The sequence below is a fragment of the Saccopteryx leptura genome, chromosome 10 (assembly GCF_036850995.1).
Source record: "Saccopteryx leptura isolate mSacLep1 chromosome 10, mSacLep1_pri_phased_curated, whole genome shotgun sequence".
NCBI lineage: Eukaryota > Metazoa > Chordata > Mammalia > Chiroptera > Emballonuridae > Saccopteryx > Saccopteryx leptura.
The window spans coordinates 69,970,869-69,990,536 of record NC_089512.1 but is presented as its reverse complement, the minus strand read 5'-3'; the positions used below and the strand labels follow the sequence as shown (position 1 = coordinate 69,990,536).

The 19,668-nt window shown below is 40.8% G+C and overlaps 1 protein-coding gene and 1 long non-coding RNA gene across 3 annotated transcripts in view; one reads left to right on the top strand and one right to left on the bottom strand.

The window, feature by feature from the left end:
* Window positions 1-2,367, bottom strand: part of SUCLG2 (succinate-CoA ligase GDP-forming subunit beta) — a 331,995-nt gene extending 329,628 nt beyond the window's left edge. For both annotated transcript variants that reach the window (XM_066350978.1, XM_066350979.1), the window contains exon 1: window positions 1,978-2,367. In XM_066350978.1, the coding sequence (XP_066207075.1) occupies window positions 1,978-2,352 (375 nt within the window). In that variant the 5' untranslated portion in view covers window positions 2,353-2,367. The remainder of the gene's footprint in view (window positions 1-1,977) is intronic.
* LOC136382089 (uncharacterized) lies at window positions 2,195-15,667 on the top strand. Its single transcript, XR_010747190.1, has 3 exons — window positions 2,195-2,328; window positions 13,550-13,648; window positions 15,381-15,667. It is a non-coding gene; the product is annotated as an uncharacterized lncRNA (long non-coding RNA).
* The last annotated feature ends 4,001 nt before the right edge of the window (window positions 15,668-19,668 follow it).

Genomic DNA, 19,668 nt, shown 5'->3' with positions numbered 1-19,668 from the left:
GCTAACCCATCTTCATGAGCAAATCTACACTCACAAAGCAACAGCCTGGGACAAGGCGAACTTCAAAGTAAACCTTTATTCTGAAATCAGCTGTCACAAACTCCCCTTATAACCCTCGACAAGTCATTGAACTTTAGGCCTCAATTTTTCTCCCTGAGCAGAGGCGGGTTTAATGGCAAGCACACAGGTCACACGCCCTGGGTCCTGATTTTTGACGGCTCCCACAAAGCTTGACACTTTTTTCTAACAACACCAAGTTTGGTTTCATATGTACAATTTTAACATTAATAGTATATAATATTTTTTATTTATTTAAAAATATGGTTAACATGTATTTTTATTTTCCCCATCTCTCTCTCTCTTTTTTTTTTAAGGGGCTTAGTATTTTCTCCTGTGCCTGGGCCTCAACCAACCTTAATAGGCCTATGTCCCTGAGGGGTGAGCTGGTTGGACTAGATGCTTACTAATGCCCATTTTCTGATTATTGGACAGTTCTGACTTTAAAAAATTATTCTCATCTTCTAAGCCTTCTGGTTATAACAAATCATCGCAGCAAAGTATGTAAACCAAGGGTATCAGATGGAGTGAGTTGAGAGATTCATCTGCCCAGTCTTCTTGCCAAACCAAGCGTATGTGTCCCCATCCAGATTCTAGAGGGCTGTGTTCAGGCTCCCATTTCTTGGTTAGAGAAGAAAGAAGCCCAACACTTCAGCTACACACATGTGCTTCTCAGTACAACTAGTTCCTTGGCTTGAGTTTTCATGCGCTAGGCCCTATGTTTCTCATCAGTTGAAGTCTATTCACAGCACCACAGTTCTAGCTTTTTGTCACACCTAAATAATGAATAGAACTTGAGGACCTGGAGGTATTCTCCTTACTCTGTTACAACAGTTATTAGTGATTTTAATTAGACAAAACCTCTTCCTTTTGCTGCCTCACCATACTGTCAAGTGCCTATTAAAGATATCACAGTAAGTATTAGCACCTTTTAAATTTACATTAATAAAAAGAGAGAAACGAGAAATTATGAAATGAAAGGGGGGGGGGGAACTCCATGCAGATGTCATAATTAGCTGAAGCTTAGAGTACCTCAAAAAGTCATTAGTAGCTATCTTTAAATGTTCTTTAAAACTACTGCGCATATCCTGCTTAAAAGTGCAAGGGTGATAATTTGCTTCTCATCAATTAAAAATGGGAAAATGGACAAGGACATTGCTCTGCTGTGGCTGAGCCCAATACTGTCCTTTCTTTAAAGGAGGAGAGAGTTTATGTACCTATGGGGTCGAGTGGTTGAGTGATTTCTTCCAATGTAATCACCAACTCCTAACTCCCCAAAGGCCTTCTGGACTCTTGCCATCCGCAAAAAGCAAAGTCCACTGGAGGCCAAGTTCTAACGGCCTATAGAATCTATCACAGCCCTATGGTCATTTTATTCTTTATAAACAAGGAGAAAGTGGCAGGGCCACTGCTCTGATGTGTTTTAGTGACAGAACTTATTTTTACTTACAAGGGAAAGGAGAGTGTCTCCTACTCTCCTCCCTGACCCCGCGCTGCACCAGCTCGCCGCCCCCAAGCCTGCAAAAGCAGGCGGCCTGCAGAAAGTCGTCAGGACGGCCGTCGAGGCCAGTCCACACGTGGCCTAACCCACGCGCTCTGGAACTCAGTTTCCAAAGTTGACCAGGCAAAGCAGGTGAAACCTCAGCACTCAACACCCTGGCGAAGAACTTTTCCTGAACTTCCGCGCGAGCTCAGACCGGCGCCGTGAAAGCGCTCACCGTCTGAGATGCCGGGTGGGAGGGTGTCACCCCTCGGCCCACAGCCCACGCGCCAGGAGAGGGCGCGGGGCCCCCGGCGCCCCGGACGCAGCACCGCGGCCGGGCACCGGGCAGGAGCCGGGCAGGAGGAGGGGGCGGGTAGGCGAGCAGATGAGCTGGCGGACGCCCAGTCCGCGCCCTGTCCGCAGCCCGTGCCGCTCACCTGCCACCTGGCCGTTAGGAACTGGGGCTGGAGCACCAGCTGTCGCAGGAGGGTGCGACCCCGCACCGCCGCCAGAGACGCCATCTTAGCCAGGAACCACGCGGGAGCAGGCTGCGCGCGGGGGGTGGGGCTTGGGAGGCGGTCCCTGCGGTCCCAGCGCCGGCGGCCCCGCCCCCACGCCCCGCCCCCACCCGAGTCCCTAGCGGCCGGATGCTGGGGGCGCTGGCGCTCAGGGTGGCACCTGACGCTGCTGCGGAGCTGGTTGGGCCCTCCGCGCGAAGCTCGCTCTTGGCGGACAGTGGCGCGGTGGCCTTCACCCTGAGCTACCCGGGAACGCGGTTGTGAGCCAAAGTACGTTCCCCAACCCTGCCGCATGGAACTTCACGTGGAGGAGGTGGGTGGGCGGATAGACAAGCGACTATTATTGTAGTGAGGGTTTGAAGGACCGGCCTATAGCTGTCACCATTGACCAGTGACCTCTGGTCTCCTGAGTCACCTAGGCTTGCCTGGCAAGGCGATGTTTGAGCTGAGACTTGAAGGAACAAGGAGGAGGCAGGTGCGTCTGGTGAGGTTGGTGGAAACTGTCTACATCAGGGGTCCGGAACCTATGGCTTGTGAGCCAGATGTGGCTCATTTGATGGCTGCATCTGGCTCGCAGACAAATCTTTAATAAAAAAAAATATAAAACATTCTCATGTATTACAACCCATTCATTTTCTACCGCTCTTGTTCATGGTTGTGGGTCACTGGAGTCAATCACAGCTGTCCTCCGGGACAACACCAAATTTTTATTGGATAATGCGTAACATACCCAGGTGTTGTATGGCTCTCACGGAATTACATTTTAAAATATGTGGTGTGGCTTTCATGACTCTCTCCGCAGAAACAGTTCCCAACCCCTGCTCTAACGTCCTAGTAAGATTTTTTTTTAACCCTTAACTGAAGATTAATGCAAAACTATTGAAGGCTGCCTAGCCTAGTCATCAGCATGACAAGAGCAGACATTTGAAGTATACCAACTCTAAACACTGGATGTGTAACAAAAAGTACTGTGGCAAATATGTTGGATGTGTGCCAAACACTTTACAAATAGGAACTAATTTAGTCTCCATAGCAACCTTCTCAGTAAGTACAAGTGTGAAGTCTACATTTTGCAGAAGAGGAAACTGAGGCATATTGAGGTTAAAGAACTTGTTCCTGGTCACAAATATGATAAGGACTAAAAATGAGATTCAAACCCATATTCTCTTATTTCAAACTCTGTGATGCCGAGGGCAGAGGCTAGGCAGGTTCACATTGGATTCCGGCAGATGGTGGGAAAACTGTGGAGCCAGAATGGGTTGGGCCATTCCATTTAATAAAGTCTCACAACGGCAGATAATCACACAGGCAGGGGAAACAGCCTCTCAGGCAAACAAACAGCAAAATGGCCCCTCACAGTGGCAGACGGGCAATCTGCACATCCGCAATCCCCTATCTCTCTGGAGCACAAGCATCCATAGCCATCGGCAGATTAAGATCTGTTGAGGCCCAGGTGCAGAAGAAAATATTGGGCCCCTTAAAAAAAAGAGACAGAAAAAATAAAAATACATGTAAACCATATTTTCAAATAAGTAAGAAATATTATGTACTATTAATGTTAAAATTGCACATATGAAACCAAACTTGGTGTCATTAGAAAAAAGTGTCAAATTGGGGTTTTGCAGGGCCCTTCAGAAGTTGGGGCTCTTCAGAAGTCGGGGCCCAGGGTGCGCTCCTGATGCACCCGCCCTTAAATCCTGCCTCTGATTCCACAGATACCAAAAATGACAATTACAAAGGTAGCTGAGGACAGCTGAGTGAGGCTGCTCGCCAGTGCACCAGCTGCAGGCACTTTCCTTGAATACTGTGTGAGTACCTGGCAGAGGCACGTGTGCACGGCCTGTGTAATAAGGTGATTAACTTTTTTACAATGAAAAGGACAAAAATAAATTGAAGACAACAATATTGTAAATAAAAGAAACATTCATTGCAACAATAATATACTATAATATGATAAATGCATAATAAAAACATTTGTATATTTTATATTGTAATTATGCTTACATGCCTATTAATTTTTAATAATAATTGTAAGAAAAAAGTACTCATTTAGATACAAATATGTCGAATATGAATATGTACAGATTAGTCTTCCAATATCAAAAAGGAAGACATGTAGGAGGACACTTTTCCAGGGAAGACGGAACTTACAAAAGAAGGATAGGATTGTCCTCCTTAAAGGACAATTGGTCACCTTAAAGGAGGACAATTGGTCACCTTAATATAAGGCTATGGGCACTTGCGCTCAGGGGGATTGCAGATGCACAGATTGCCTGCCCGCCATTGTGAGAGGCCATTTTGCTGTTTGTTTGCCTGAGAGGCGGTTTCCTCTGCCTGTGTGCCTCCCCACCGTTGTGACATGGAATGGCCCATCCCTTTCTGGCTCCTCAGTTTTTCTACCTTCTGCCCCAATTCAATGTGAACATGTTTGGCCGTGGCCACCAGCATTACACCATCCTTTTCTACGTTTATTTTTAGTTTACCTTCTACTCCAAGAAGAGATTTACCTTCTCCCACATTTCTCTATTTATTCTTGTCTCCACTTGTATCAGTATGGATGCATGGGATCCTTTTTCTTTTTTTTTTTTTTTTAATTTTTTTTTAAAAATAATTTTATTTTTTTAATGGGCCGACATCAATAAATCAGGATACATATATTCAAAGATAACATGTCCAGGTTATCTTGTCATTCAATTATGTTGCATACCCATCACCCAAAGTCAGATTGTCCTCTGTCACCTTCTATCTAGTTTTCTTTGTGCCCCTCCCCCTCCCCGTTTCCCTCTCCCTTTCCCCCTCCCCCCCGTAACCACCACACTCTTACTAATGTCTCTTAGTTTCACTTTTATGTCCCACCTACGTATGGAATAATGCAATTTCTGTTTTTTTCTGATTTACTTATTTCGCTTCATATCATGTTATCAAGATCCCACCATTTTGCTGTAAATGATCCGATGTCATCATTTCTTATGGCTAAGTAGTATTCCATAGTGTATATGTGCCACATTTTCTTTATCCAGTCATCTATTGACGGGCTTTTCGGTTGTTTCCATATCCTGGCCACTGTGAACAATGCTGCAATGACCATGGGGCTGCATGTGTCTTTACGTATCAATGTTTCTGAGTTTTTGGGGTATATACCCAGTAGAGGGATTGCTGGGTCATAAGGTAGTTCTATTTTTAGTTTTTTGAGGAACCACCATACTTTCTTCCATAATGGTTGTACTACTTTACATTCCCACCAACAGTGTATGAGGGTTCCTTTTTCTCCACAGCCTCTCCAACATTTGCTATTACCAGTCTTGTTAATAGTAGCTAATCTAATAGGTGTGAGGTGATATCTCATTGCAGTTTTGATTTGCATTTCTCTAATAGCTAAAGAAGATGAGCATCTTTTCATATATCTGTTGGCCATTTGTATTTCTTCCTGGGAGAAGTGTCTGTTCATGTCCTCTTCCCATTTTTTTATTGGATTGTTTGTTTGTTTGTTGTTGAGTTTTATGAGTTCTTTGTATATTTTGGATATTAGGCCCTTATCTGAGCTGTTGTTTGAAAATATCATTTCACATTTAGTTGGCTGTCTGTTTATTTTGTTATCAGTTTCTCTTGCTGAGCAAAAACTTCTTAGTCTGATGTAGTCCCATTCATTAATTTTTGCCTTCACTTCTCTTGCCTGTGGAGTCAAATTCATAAAATGCTCTTTAAAACCCAGGTCCATGAGTTGAGTACCTATGTCTTCTTCTATGTACTTAATTGTTTCAGGTCTTATGTTTAGATCTTTGATCCATTTTGAGTGAATTTTTGTACAGGGGGAGAGACTGAAGTCCAGTTTCATTCTTTTGCATGTGGCTTTCCAGTTTGCCCAGCACCATTTATTGAAGAGGCTTTCTTTTCTCCATTGTGTGTTGTTGGCTCCTTTATCAAAAATTATTTGAATATATATATGTGGTTTTATTTCTGGACTTTCTATTCTGTTCCATTGGTCTGAGTGTCTATTTTTCTGCCAATACCATGCTGTTTTGATTGTCGTGGCCCTATAATATAGTTTGAAGTCAGGTATTGTAATGTCCCCAGCTTCATTCTTTTTCTTTAGGATTGCTTTGGCTATTCGGGGTTTTTTATAGTTCCATATAAATCTGATGATTTTTTGCTCTATTTCTTTAAAAAACGTTATTGGAAGTTTGATGGGAATTGCATTAAATTTGTATATTGCTTTGGGTAATATAGCCATCTTGATTATATTTATTCTTCCTAGCCAAGAACAAGGTATATTCTTGCATCTCATTATATCTTTTTCAATTTCCCTTAACAATGGTTTATAGTTTTCATTATATAAGTCCTTTACATTCTTTGTTATGTTTATTCCTAGGTATTTTATTTTTTTTGTTGCAATCGTGAAGGGGATTATTCTTTTGAGTTCGTTCTCAATTGTTTCATTGTTGGCATATAGAAAGGCTATTGATTTCTGTATATTAATTTTGTATCCTGCAGGCTTACATTATTGGCTCTTTGTTTCTAGTAGTCTTTTTGAGGATTCTTTGGGGTTTTCGATGTATAGGATCATATCATCTGCAAAAAGAGATACCTTTACTTCTTCTTTTCCGATATGGATGCCTTTTATTTCTTTGTCTTGTCTGATTGCTCTGGCTAGAACCGCTAGTATCACATTAAATAAGAGTGGAGAGAGTGGACAACCCTGTCTTGTTCCTGATTTAAGGGGGAAAGCCTTCAGTTTAGTGCCATTTAATATGATGTTAGCTGATGGTTTATCATATATGACATTTATCATGTTGAGATATTTTCCTTCTATACCCATTTTGTTGAGAGTCTTAAACATAAAATTGTGTTGTATTTTATCAAAAGCCTTTTCTGCGTCTATTGATAAGATCATGTGGTTTTTGTTCTTTGTTTTGTTGATATGGTGTATTACGTTAACCGTTTTACGTATGTTGAACCATCCTTGAGATTCTGGGATGAATCCCACTTGATCATGAAGTATTATTTTTTTAATATGTTGTTGTATTCGATTTGCCAGTATTTTGTTTAGTATTTTAGCATCTGTATTCATTAGAGATATTGGTCTGTAGCTTTCTTTTTTTGTGCCATCCTTGCCAGGTTTTGGTATGAGGGTTATGTTGGCCTCATAAAATGTGTTTGGAAGTATTGCTTCTTCTTCAATTTTTTGGAAGACTTTCAGTAGAATAGGAACCAAGTCTTCTTTGAATGTTTGATAAAATTCGCTGGTATAGCCGTCAGGGCCTGGACTTTTATTTTTGGGGAGGTTTTTAATGTTTTTTTCTATTTCTTCTCTACTAATAGGTCTTTTTAGGCTTTCTGCTTCTTCTTGACTCAGTCTAGGAAGGTTGTATTGTTCTAGGAATTTATCCATTTCTTCTAGGTTGTTGAATTTAGTGGCATAAAGTTTTTCATAGTATTCTACAATAATTCTTTGTATAGCTATGGTGTCCGTGGTGATTTCTCCTCTTTCATTTTGGATTTTGTTTATATGAGTTCTTTCTCTTTTTTCCTTGGTAAGTCTTGCCAAGAGTTTGTCAATTTTGTTGATCTTTTTAAAGAACCAGCTCCTTGTTCTATTAATTTTTTCTATAGTTTTTCTGTTCTCTATTTCATTTATTTCTGCTCTGATTTTTATTATCTCCTTTCTTTGGCTGGTTTTGGGTTGTCTTTGTTCTTTTTTTTCTAGTTCCTTAAGGTGTGAAGTTAAGTGGTTCACTTGGGCTCTCTCTTGTTTGTTCATATGCGCCTGAAGTGATATGAACTTCCCTCTTATCACTGCTTTTGCTTCATCCCATAGATTCGGATATGGCGTATTGTCATTTTCATTAGTCTGTATATATCTTTTGATCTCTGCACTTATTTCTTCTTTGACCCATTCATTTTTTAAAAGTATGTTGTTTAGTTTCCACATTTTTGTGGGATTTTTTTCCTCTTTTTTTGCAGTTGAATTCTAGTTTCAAGGCTTTATGATCAGAAAATATGCTTGGTACAACTTTGATTTTTCTGAATTTGCTGATGTTGTTTTTGTGGCCCAACATATGGTCAATTCTTGAGAATGATCCATGTACACTGGAGAAAAATGTATACTCAGTCACTTTGGGATGAAATGTCCTGTAGATGTCTATCATATCCAGGTGCTCTAGTGTTTTGTTTAAGGCCACTATGTCTTTGTTGATTCTCTGTTTGGATGACCGATCTAGAGCCGTCAGCGGTGTATTGAGGTCTCCAAGTATGATTGTACTTTTTCAGTTTTTGTTTTAAGGTCAATAAGTAGCTGTCTTATATATTTTGGTGCTCCTTGGTTTGGTGCATATATATTAAGAATTGTTATGTCTTCTTGATTCAGTGTCCCCTTAGCCATTATGAAATGGCCATTTTTGTCTCTGAGTACTTTTCCTGTCTTGTAGTCAGCATTATCCGATATGAGTATTGCTACACCTGCTTTTTTTTGGATGTTATTTGCTTGGAATATTGTTTTCCAGCCTTTCACTTTGAATTTGTTTTTATCCTTGTTACTTGGATGAGTTTCCTGTAGGCAGCATACAGTTGGATTTTTTTTTAATCCATTCTGCTACTCTGTACTTTTTTATTGGTGAGTTTAATCCGTTTAGATTTAGTGTAATTATTGACACTTGTGAGTTCCTCATTGCCATTTTATATATTGCTTGCTATTAGTTTTGTGTCTTGTTTGATCCTTCTCTTTCGTTTTTCTATCTTTTGTTTTTACTTGGTTGTATTCCATACATCTTTCCTCTGTTGCTATCTTTTTTCTCTCATGTGCTTCTGTGGTGGTTTTTGCAATGGTGGTTACCTTTAATAATGAAAAGGGTCCCTACCCTGTTCATTGTAGCGAACTATTTTGTGAGTACTTTTGCACTCCCTCGTTCTTTGCTACTGTTAATCTCCATCTTCTCCCCCCCTTTCTTTTTGTTATTGTCACAGTTTAAATTTGGTTTTATTGTGTTCTTCTTGGAGCTTTTACTTGTGGCTCTGTTTTGTTTTTTTTTGTTTTCTGTATCTGATTGGAGAACCCCCTTTAGTAATTCCTGGAGTGGGGGTTTTCTGATGATAAATTCCCTCATCTTTTCTGTATCTGTGAATGTTTTTATTTCTCCTTCATATTTGAAGGATAGCTTTGATGGGTATAGTATTCGTGGCTGAAAGTTCATCTCTTTCAGGACTTTAAATATTGGGGTCCACTCTCTTCTAGCTTGTAGACTTTCTGCTGAGAAATCTGATGATAATCTAATGGGCCTTCCTTTATATGTTGTATTCTTCTTTTCCCTGGCTGCCTTGAGAATTTTTTCTTTGCCATTGGTTTGTGCCAATTTCATTATGATGTGCCTTGGAGTAGGTTTGTTGGGGTTAAGAAAACTCGGAGTTCTGTTTGCTTCATGAATTTGAGGCTTTAGTTCTTTCCACAGGCTTGGGAAGTTCTCATCTATTATTTGTTTGAGTATGTTCTCCATTCCATTTTCTCTCTCTTCTCCCTCTGATATACCTATTATTCTTATGTTATTCTTTTTGATGGAGTCAGATAATTCTTGTAGGGCTATCTCATTTTTTTTAATTTTTGAGTCTCTTTCTTCTTCTCTCTGTTGTGCCTCAAGTTGCTTGTCTTCTATTTCACTAATCTTCTATCTGACCTGTTCTATTAGCTAAGCTTGTTACTTCGTTTTTCAGCTCATGAATTGAGTTTTTCATCTCTGTTTGATTTGTTTTTATAGTTTCAATTTCCTTGGACATATATTCTTTGTGTTCATTGAGTTGTTTTCTGAGCTCCCTAAATTGCCTTTCTGTGTTTTCTTGTATATCTTGGAGGATTTTTAGGATTTCTATCTTGAATTCTTTGTCATTTAGCTCCAAGGTTTCCAATATATTAAATTTTTTCTCCATAGATTTTTCCTCATCTAGCTGTGTTACCTCTCTTTCTTTTGTATCCATGATATTCAATTTTCTCTTCCTTAATGGCATCTGAAGGTGGTTTTGTTGATAGTATTAATGAGATTTAATAAAGAATAAAAAGTTAAAAAAATAAAAAATCAAAGAGTTTTTTTTAAAAATTAATATATAAATAAAGAAAAATAAAACAAAATAAAAATTTAAAAAAAATGAAATTATTCCCCCTTCCTCCTTTTTTCCTTTCCTCTCCTCTCCCCTCTTTCTTGAGAAAATCTTGTGGTGAACTGTGAATTATAACAAACAATGCCTGTAATGGAGTGCCTAAATTGGGGAAAAGTAATAAAGGGGCAAAAAAGAAAGAAAAAAGAAGGGGGTATGGACCCCCAAAAAGCAAATAAGGAAAAAATTTGGGGCAAGAATAAAATGATTTGCTTTTAGGTGTTGGTTGACTTAGAGTTATGATGAGAGGAATAAGAGGGAAACAGGAAAATGGGAGGACAAATTAAAAAATTACTATTGTATTTAGTGGAACAAGAACTAGATAAAATGGAGAGCCAGGGATGGGAGCACTGCTAGTGAGTTAAAAACCTGAAGTGAAAACCCCCCAAAATGCCACAAAGATAAGTTTGAGTCCCAGATAAGATAATTTGTTTGTTATTGAGGTTTGAATGAGAGGAGATGTAAAGGAGAAAGGAAGAAACTAATATAGAAGGAGAAAAGAGAGAGAGAGAAAAAAAGAGGGAACCACTAAAAGAAGAAAAAAGAAAAAAGAGGAGAGAGAGAGAGAGAGAGTTAAGGGTTTTGGAGTGCAACCCTCATAGAGAGAAAGGAAGAGGAGAGAAAAGATAATGGGAGATGTAACACTTATGGGTAGTGTAGTTCAAGGAGAGGAGAGAGTAAGACTGGCAGAGAGTTAATCGGCCAAATTGGAGGAGGAAAAAAAAATATATCAAGAATGAAGATAAGAGAAACAAATGAACAAATATAATAAAATGGGATAGGTTATAAAGTATGCAGATTATTCTTGATTTTGAGAGGTTATCTTCTTGCTTTTTCTTTTCTCTCCCTCTTCCTGGTCAGTGACTCTGTACCCCAGGTTCTGCCCCTTTGGCACGCTCAGGTAGAGGTTTGCAATTGATAAGTCTCTATGGCGATGTCATGTATTGTGCTTTAGTCTCGTTGGCAGTCGAGGCTCATTAGCATTTATAGGCTCCAACAGTGAGAGAGTCCATGTTCCTGGAGCTTTTCTCTTAGTCTTTCCTTCCTCAATTGGTAGCCTGATAATCCAGCTATGGGGTTGCTGCTGCCTCTGCCTGGATAGTAAGAGGCTCAAAGAGCTGGCAACTCCCCACTCTATTTCCACTCAGCACAGGGCTCTGGGTAAGGCTCAGTCAGTCAGAGCTGCTAGCATAATCAGGCAGGGCTTCCGCCCACTCAAAGACCTCTGGCTCTGCCACTCTGTCCGGTAACACGGGTGGGCGCCTACTCCCAGGGCATTTGGAGTAAACTCTAGCTCACTATCTGCGCTTGCAGACCAGGATATCAGGCCAGCCGCGTCTCCCTCTGAGTGAAACCCCCACCAGCACGGAAAAGTTCCACCATTGGAATTAGTTCTCGCTCCCTCTCGTGCGCGGCTTTCCCATGGCACTGGGGCTGCCCGGAGATTCCGCTTTCAGCCCACACAAAGGCCTCTGACTCTGCCTCTCTGTGGGATAACATAGGTGCCCACTCCGGGGCTTTGGAAGGAATCTCTCGCCCACTAACTGCGCGCGCGCTGACCAGGGGATCAGGGAAAATGGCCGCCCCACTTGTCTTTCTTTGTCTGGGTTTGGCACGAGTGTTAGCTTGTATTGCCCAGGTTGCCACAGGAACAATTTTTCCTCGGCTTGGATCTCCGTGCCACAGCCTGGTTCGGCCGTTTATGCTGCGGCCTGGATCTATTCACCCCCTTTGCCCGCCTCAGTTTCTATATTCACAGTTCCCAGTGAAAGCCGCCCTGTTTAGGTTAGTGAGGAAGGCAGAGCATTTCTTACTCCCTATTTCCTTCGGGGTTTGATTATATATTTATCCAATTTTTCACTCGACCATACCTTCGGGTGTATTGCGAAACATCTGGAGACTCCAAGGACAGGTTTTTCTGTTTCTGGTTGAAGATCTCGTTGAGTTTTGGGGGAGATTTATCGGTATCGCTTCCTACCCCGCCATTACTCTGACCGGGATCCTTTTTCTTCTGTGCCATACCTAGGCTCTCTCCTATTGCATGGACATTCAATTGCTCCCTCTGGATATGGGGCATTTAATCCTCACATAAACCCTTCAAGTAGATCCTGCTGTTATTCCTATTTTGTCAGAAAACTGGGCCACAGAGAAATTGTGTAACTTGCCCAGGGTGATGCAGCTTGGGATCAGACCCCAAAGCTAAAATGTAACCATCCTACTCCACACCCTCCCTTTGACATGAATAGATCTGCGTTACTACCGTCCATCATCACTTCTATTGGGAGCTGCCATCTAGCATGAGGGAGCACAGATTCTGATTAGGGTTTGTAGACTGAGTGTTCAAACTTGCTGAGAACTTTGAGCATGTTGGAAAGAAGCAGATCACCTGTAGAATTAATTCATCAAAGGCTATATACATAGATTTCACTATGGTAAGGGAGTCAGCCCTCCAGCAGAGACTAGAAGGAATCTGAAAAAAAAGTACATTTTATAAAGACAAAGACAAAGGAGAGTCTTTGTTTGAATGTTCTAAGATGAGATTTTTTTATTAAGGCATGATTTTTGAAAATTAAGTGGGAAGAAGCTTTCAGATTGACATTCAAGCACATTTTTTTTTTTCTATCAGAGAGAGGGATAGATAGGGATAGACAGACAGGAACAGAGAGAGATGAGAAGCATCAATCATCAGTTTTTCGTTGCGACATCTTAGTTGTTCATTGATTGCTTTCTCATATGTGCCTTGACCTCTGGCCTTAAGCAGACTGAGTAACCCCTTGCTCAAACCAGCGACCTTGGGTCCAAGCTGGTGAGCTTTTTTGCTCAAACCAGATGAGCCTGCTCTCAAGCTGGCGACCTTGGGGTCTCGAACCCGGGTCCTCCACTTCCCAGTCTGACGTTCTATCCATTGCGCCACCGCCTGGTCAGGCTCAAGCACATTTGATAGTCTTTGACAGGTCCACTATTTACTAGTACAAATTGGGGACTTTCTGGGCTGGGTAGCATTATATGAATTTTCCTTTTCCAATTGGAATACCACCTGGTCCTCAGCTTTGAGACCCAAGTCTTGTATCACCAGTTTCTCAATATCTTCATCCACATTCTCTCATTTTGCCTTCTCTGAAGCCAAGGGGTTGGGGAGATAGAGCAGAAGGACATCCAGTGCTATCTTCAATGCCGAGCGCCAGTCCAGGATCAGAGGAAGTATGCAATATCCATATAGAATAAGTCCCACTTACTCAGTTGCTCCTAAGAATTTTTTCTACTTTCTGCTCATTTTTAATTTTTTTTCCAAACAGAAAGCTTGTAGAGATCAGGGATTTCACCACAGAGATCTGCACTGTGCTTTACTCAGGTACGCACTGGATCCTGAGTCAAACTGGATTGGATTCAAAAGTCACTCTACCCTGTACAAACCTGTGACCTGGGGAAGTACCTGCTTCATAGGGTGATAGTAAGTATTCAGTGAGGTGTTGTATGTGAAGACGTTGTACCTAGTAGGGGCTTAAGAAATATTATTTTTCTTTCTCTAATAGCTTCCTGATGGCCTTGGCCGGTTTGCTTAGTGGTAGAGCATCAGCTGACCAATCAAACCTGGAAGTCCCAGATTTGATTCTTGGTCAGGGCACACAAGAGAAGTGCTCATCTGCTTCTCCTCCTCTCCCCCTCTCCTTTCTCTCTCTCCCTCTCTCTCTTTCTCTCCTGCAGCCAAAGCTCGATTGATTCAAGCACATCATTCCCAAGCGCTGAGGATGGCTTCGTGGAGCCTCTGCCTCAGACGCTAAAAATTGCTCAGTCATGAGCATAGGCCCAGATGGGCAGAGCATCAGTGCCAAACCCAGGGATCCCGATTAGGGCACAGGCAGGAGTTTGTCTCTCTATTGCCCTTCCTCTCACTTAAATAATAATAATAATAAAAAGGTTTCTCATAATATTTGTTTGATAGCCACAGTGGAACACCAGAGCCACTCTCAGAAGTGGGTTGGAAGGCACCAGGCAGTTTGTAACTTGTCTCTTTTTATGTTTTTTTTTTAGTGGATTTTAGAGAGAAAGGAAGCAGGGGGAGAGAGAGTGAGAGATAGGAACATCCATCTGTTCCTGTGTGTGCCCTGACCAGGGATCAAACTGGCAACCTCTGTGCTTTGGGGAAGATGCTCTAACCAACCAAGCCATCCAGCCAGGATGTAACTTGTCTTGATAGCACTAGAATACTCTAGAAATGAGTAAATGCCAGAAAGTATTAAAAGTACCTAATATGGTTACCTTCAGAAAGAGCGTAAAGGGTATATATATATATATATATATATATATATATATATATATATATATATATTTTTTTTTTTTTTTTTTTTTTTTTTTTTTTTTACAGAAACAGAGAGCCAGACAGGGATAGACAAGGACAGACAGACAGGAATGGAGAGATGAGAAGCATCAATCATTAGTTTTTTTGTTGTGCATTGCAACACCTTAGTTGTTTATTGATTGCTTTCTCATATGTGCCTTGACCATGGGCCTTCAGCAGACCGAGTAACCCCTTGCTCGAGCCAGCGACCTTGGTTTCAAGCTGGTGGGTTTTTATCTCAAACCAGATGAGCCCATGCTCAAGCTGGTGACCTCGGGGTCTCAAACCTGGGTCCTCTGCATCCCAGTCCGACGCTCTATCCACTGCACCACCACCTGGTCAGGCACTTATTTATTATTGAAGTATAATTGGCATACAATAATAGTTTCATGCATAATGACTTGACATTTGTATGCATTGTGAAATGATCTTCACAATAAGTTACTATCTATCTCTGTGCAAAGTTAGCACAATATTATTGACTCTATTTCCAATGCTATATGTTGCATTAGTACATCTTGATCCCTTTACTCATTTTGCCTTTCCCCACCGCCACTCCTCCCTTCTGGCAACTGCCAATCTATTCTCTCAATCTGTGAGGCTGGATTTTGTTTTGTTTGTTTTGTTCTCTAGATTCCACATATAAGTGAGATCATATGGCATTTGTCTTTCCCTATCTGATTTATTTCACTTAGCATAATACTATCTAGGTCTATCCATGTTATTGCAAGTGGCAAAATCAATTCTTTTGCATGGCCAAGTAATATATCAATCTATATATTTATCTATATCTATATCTATTGGATCAAAATCTTTTTTAATATTTTATTTATTGATTTTACAGAGAGATGAGGAGAGGAGTGAGAAGAATCAACCATAGTTGCTTCACCCTAGTTGTTCATTGCTTACTTGTCCTATGTGCCTTGACTGGGCAAGCCTAGAGTTTCAAATTGGTGACCTCAGCATTCCAGGTCAATGCTCTACATCCACTGTGCCATCAAAGACCAAGCAATATATGCCACATTTTCTTTATCCAGTCATCAATTGAAGTACATTTACATTGTTTCCATATCTTGGCTATTGGAAATAATGCTGCATTAAACATAGGGGTACATATGTCTTTTTCGGAAGTAGAATTGCTGGATTATATGGTAGTTCTATTCTAATTTTTTGAGGGACCACCATACTCTTTTCTATAGATGTTTAAACAATTTACATTCCCACCAAATATGTATGAAAGTGCCCTTTTATCAACATCCTCTCCAAAATGTGTTTTTCTGGTCTTTCCTCATAATGGCCATTCTAACAGGAGTAAACTGGTTTTGCTTTGCATTTCCCTGATGATTAGTGATGCTGAGCATATTTCCACATGTCTGTTGGCCATGTGGATGTCTCCTTTGGAAAAATGTCTATTCTGATCCTCTACTCATTTTTAAATCAAATTGTTCATTATTTTGTTATTGAGTTGTATGTACTTTTTACATATGATGAATAGTAATCCCTTATCAGATAAATTATTTGCAAATATCTTCTCCCATTCAGTAAGCTGCCTTTTTGTTTTGTTGATGACTTTGTTTGCTGTGCACAGCTCTTTTTGGTTTTATATAGTCCTATTTGTTTATTTTTTGCCTTTATTGACTTTGGTTTTGGAGTCTGATCCAAAAAAAATCACTAAGACCAATGTCTGGGAACATATTGCCTATATTTTCCTCTAAGAGTTGTATGATTTCAGGTCTTACATTCAAATCTTTAATCCATTTTGAGTTGATTTTTGTATTGGTGTATGATAGCAGTCCAGTTTTATTCTTTTGCATGTGTCTGTCCAGTTTTCCTACAGTATTTAATGAGGAGACTGTCCTTTTCCCATTGTACATTTTTGCCTTCTTTATTATTAATTAATTCACTGTATATGTGTGGGACTATTTCTGGGCTCCCTGTTCTTTTTTTTTTTGTATTTTTTTTTTTTCTGAAGCTGGAAACGGGAGAGACAGACAGACTCCCGCATGCGCCCGACCGGGATCCACCCGGCACGCCCACCAGGGGCGACACTCTGCACTCTGCCCTCGGCGACACTCTGCCCCTCCGGGGCGTCGCTCTGCCGCGACCAGAGCCACTCTAGCGCCTGGGAAAGAGTCCAAGGAGCCATCCCCAGCGCCCGGGCCATCTTTGCTCCAATGGAGCCTTGGCTGCGGGAGGGGAAGAGAGAGACAGGGAGGAAGGAGGGGGGGTGGAGAAGCAAATGGGCGCTTCTCCTATGTGCCCTGGCCGGGAATCGAACCCGGGTCCCCCGCACACCAGGCCGACGCTCTACTGCTGAGCCAACCGGCCAGGGCCTGGGCTCCCTATTCTGTTCCATTAATTTATGTGTTTGTTTTTATGCCAGAACCATATTGTTTGTTTGTTTGAAGTGAGAGGAGGGGGTATAGGGAGACAGATTCCCGCATACTCCTCAACCGGGATACATCCAGAAACCCCCATCTGAGGCTGATGCTTGAATCAACTGTGCAGTCTTCAGCTCCTAGGGCCAACACTCAAACCAATCAAGACACTGGCTGTGGGAGAGGAAGAGGGAGAGAAGGGGGAGAGAAAGAAGGGAATCATATTGTTTTTATTACTAATATTTTGCAGTATAGTTTGAAACTAAGGAATATGATACCTCCAGCTTTGTTTTACTATCTCAAGATTGCTTTGACCCATTCTATTTTCAGAGCTTCAAAAATGCCGATTCCTAGATTCTACTACAGACCTAATGAGTTAGAGTCCCTTCGGATAGGGTCTAGGATCTATATTTTAAATAATCTCCTTCAATATTTTTTTAGTTTGAGAACTAAAAAGCAAACAAACTAAACCATAGAGAGACAAACTCTCAAGAAATTTCTTGGTCAACCAGGGGACAAGTTACTATGCTTTCCTCTCTTGGGTTCTTAAACTTAGAATAAAAAGCTGATAAATTGTAGATGTAGGTAATGACTAGATGCTGCTTCCAGAGATCCTTGACACATTATTACAAAACCCATTTTCTACCAGGGGTGTAGGTCAGCTGTGACATGTAGAAACATTGGCTAAGGGTGAATAAACAGCTATTCTCTGCTTTTTCTTTGTTAAAATTGCATTGTGGACTGCTTGAACAGTGGCTGTGGCCATGGGCAATAGCACTATCAGAAGCATTCTGTCCAGTCTGGTATCAGATTGAAGTACAGAGGCAGATATCAGACAAACTGCATTCAAGTCTTGACCTTGTGATTTAAAAGCTCCTCGACCTTGGGCAGGTTACTTCACAACCTCAATTCTTTTATCTGTGGAAAGAGGATTATAACAGTACCTATTTTTCCATAGAGACATATTGGCAAGTTCTTGAGATCCCTGTTGCTGTTATCTACTATGCCTTCTTTACTTCATGAAGAAATTTTTTCTCATGTTTATTTTTTTAGTTTCTACATCTGTGAACCTCAGTTTCTGCATTAGTAAAGTGAAGGCCAGGTATAAGGGCATCTTCTGTGAACTGGGAGTTAATAGTGTAGCACTTCTCATGAACTTTTGCATCTGTGTTAAGTTCTAAAGCTCTATGATCAACCTTTGGATTTATAACACCCTGCCTATACTATGTCTTAAATTAATCATTCCAAGAAGGAAAATAAAAGTATTAGTAGGCCCACACCACCTTCTCTTTCATCTCAGCAATACATGTTAACAGTGAAATAATGTGCTCATTTTCATACTCACACTGATATCTCCAGGGGCCCTGATTTGCTAAAGAGGCATGTCATGAAAATTAGCACAAGAATAGTGCACCTAGCAGTTCCAGTGGTGTTTGTTTGTTATCACCTTTTCTTTTAAGCATAAAGACCATTTGACAAGTACAAACTCATTATAACCATTAGAACTAAGTAGAATTTTTAAAGAAACAATCCTAATTTTCATGAATAACATATTCAAGTTCATGCTGCTGCATGTCAGAAATGAAAACCACTATTACAATGATGAAATAAAGGGCATTTAAGGATTTTGTTCAGTTATTTTGTTAGTGGATAACAAGTTTTTTGAATTTACAGGTGAAGAAACTGTGGCACTCCTTACACACACAGGTGATCTCTCTGCTGCTGTTGTGGCAGCCCTTTTCACAAATGCTTCAATTGTGTGATTTGCCAATGGCACAGAAAAAACTTCCATTGTGCTAATGTTATGTTTCCCTCTTTAATATGCATTAAAATGATTAATTTTAATAGCATTTACCATCAGCTTATTTAAATTATAAAGTGCCGAGAACAAAAGGTATCTATGACTAAAAGCATCTCCTCTGACAAAACTGCAGTGGGCTCAGGAGAATTTCTGATTAACTCCTGGAAGAATTCAGGGGAGCTCAGGTTACAACAGTGGTAACAGGCCTAAGTTTAGGTGAAAAGAATGAAGAGTAAAGGACATCATAAGTCCAGAGAAGGCTCAGTCAGGGACAAATTTAGCAGAGAAAACAGTGAGTGGAGAACAAGATGTAATGTAGAAACAAGGGTGGTAACATTCTATTAGTAGAGAGTTTGGAGATGGATGAAGAAGGTAAAAGCAAAGGGAAGAATATTTACACAAAGGACAGTGAGGGGACATGGACTGAGAGGAAAATGGCAACATATTGTGGGATAAAAGTTTTCTTCAAAAACAAAATCTATGCTGTGTTGCAATTAGAAACCTATATTTAGAATTTTCAGTTTTTTGTTTGTTTGATTTTTTGCTGTATTTTTTTTTACAGAGACAGCGAGTCAGAGAGAGGGATAGATAAGGACAGACAGACAGGAACAGAGAGAGATAAGAAGCATCAATCATTAGTTTTTTGTTGAGACACCTTGTTGTTCATTGATTGCTTTCTCATATGTGCTTGACCATGAGGCTACAGCAGACTGAGTAACCCCTTGCTTGAGCCAGCGACCTTGGGTCCAAGCTGGTGAGTGTAAGAATGAGAAGGCACTCAAACACAGGTGTGCAGGCTTTATTAGAGGAGAAAGACCTGCTGGGCGCTTCTCTGGAAGAAGGGCACAGAAACAGACTGAGGAAAAATTTTATAGAGTAGAGGAGAGCTTTGAGCAAGTGTGCATTGAGTCAGCAGTTCTGGTATGCTCCCTTCTGCAGTTTTACAATTTCAG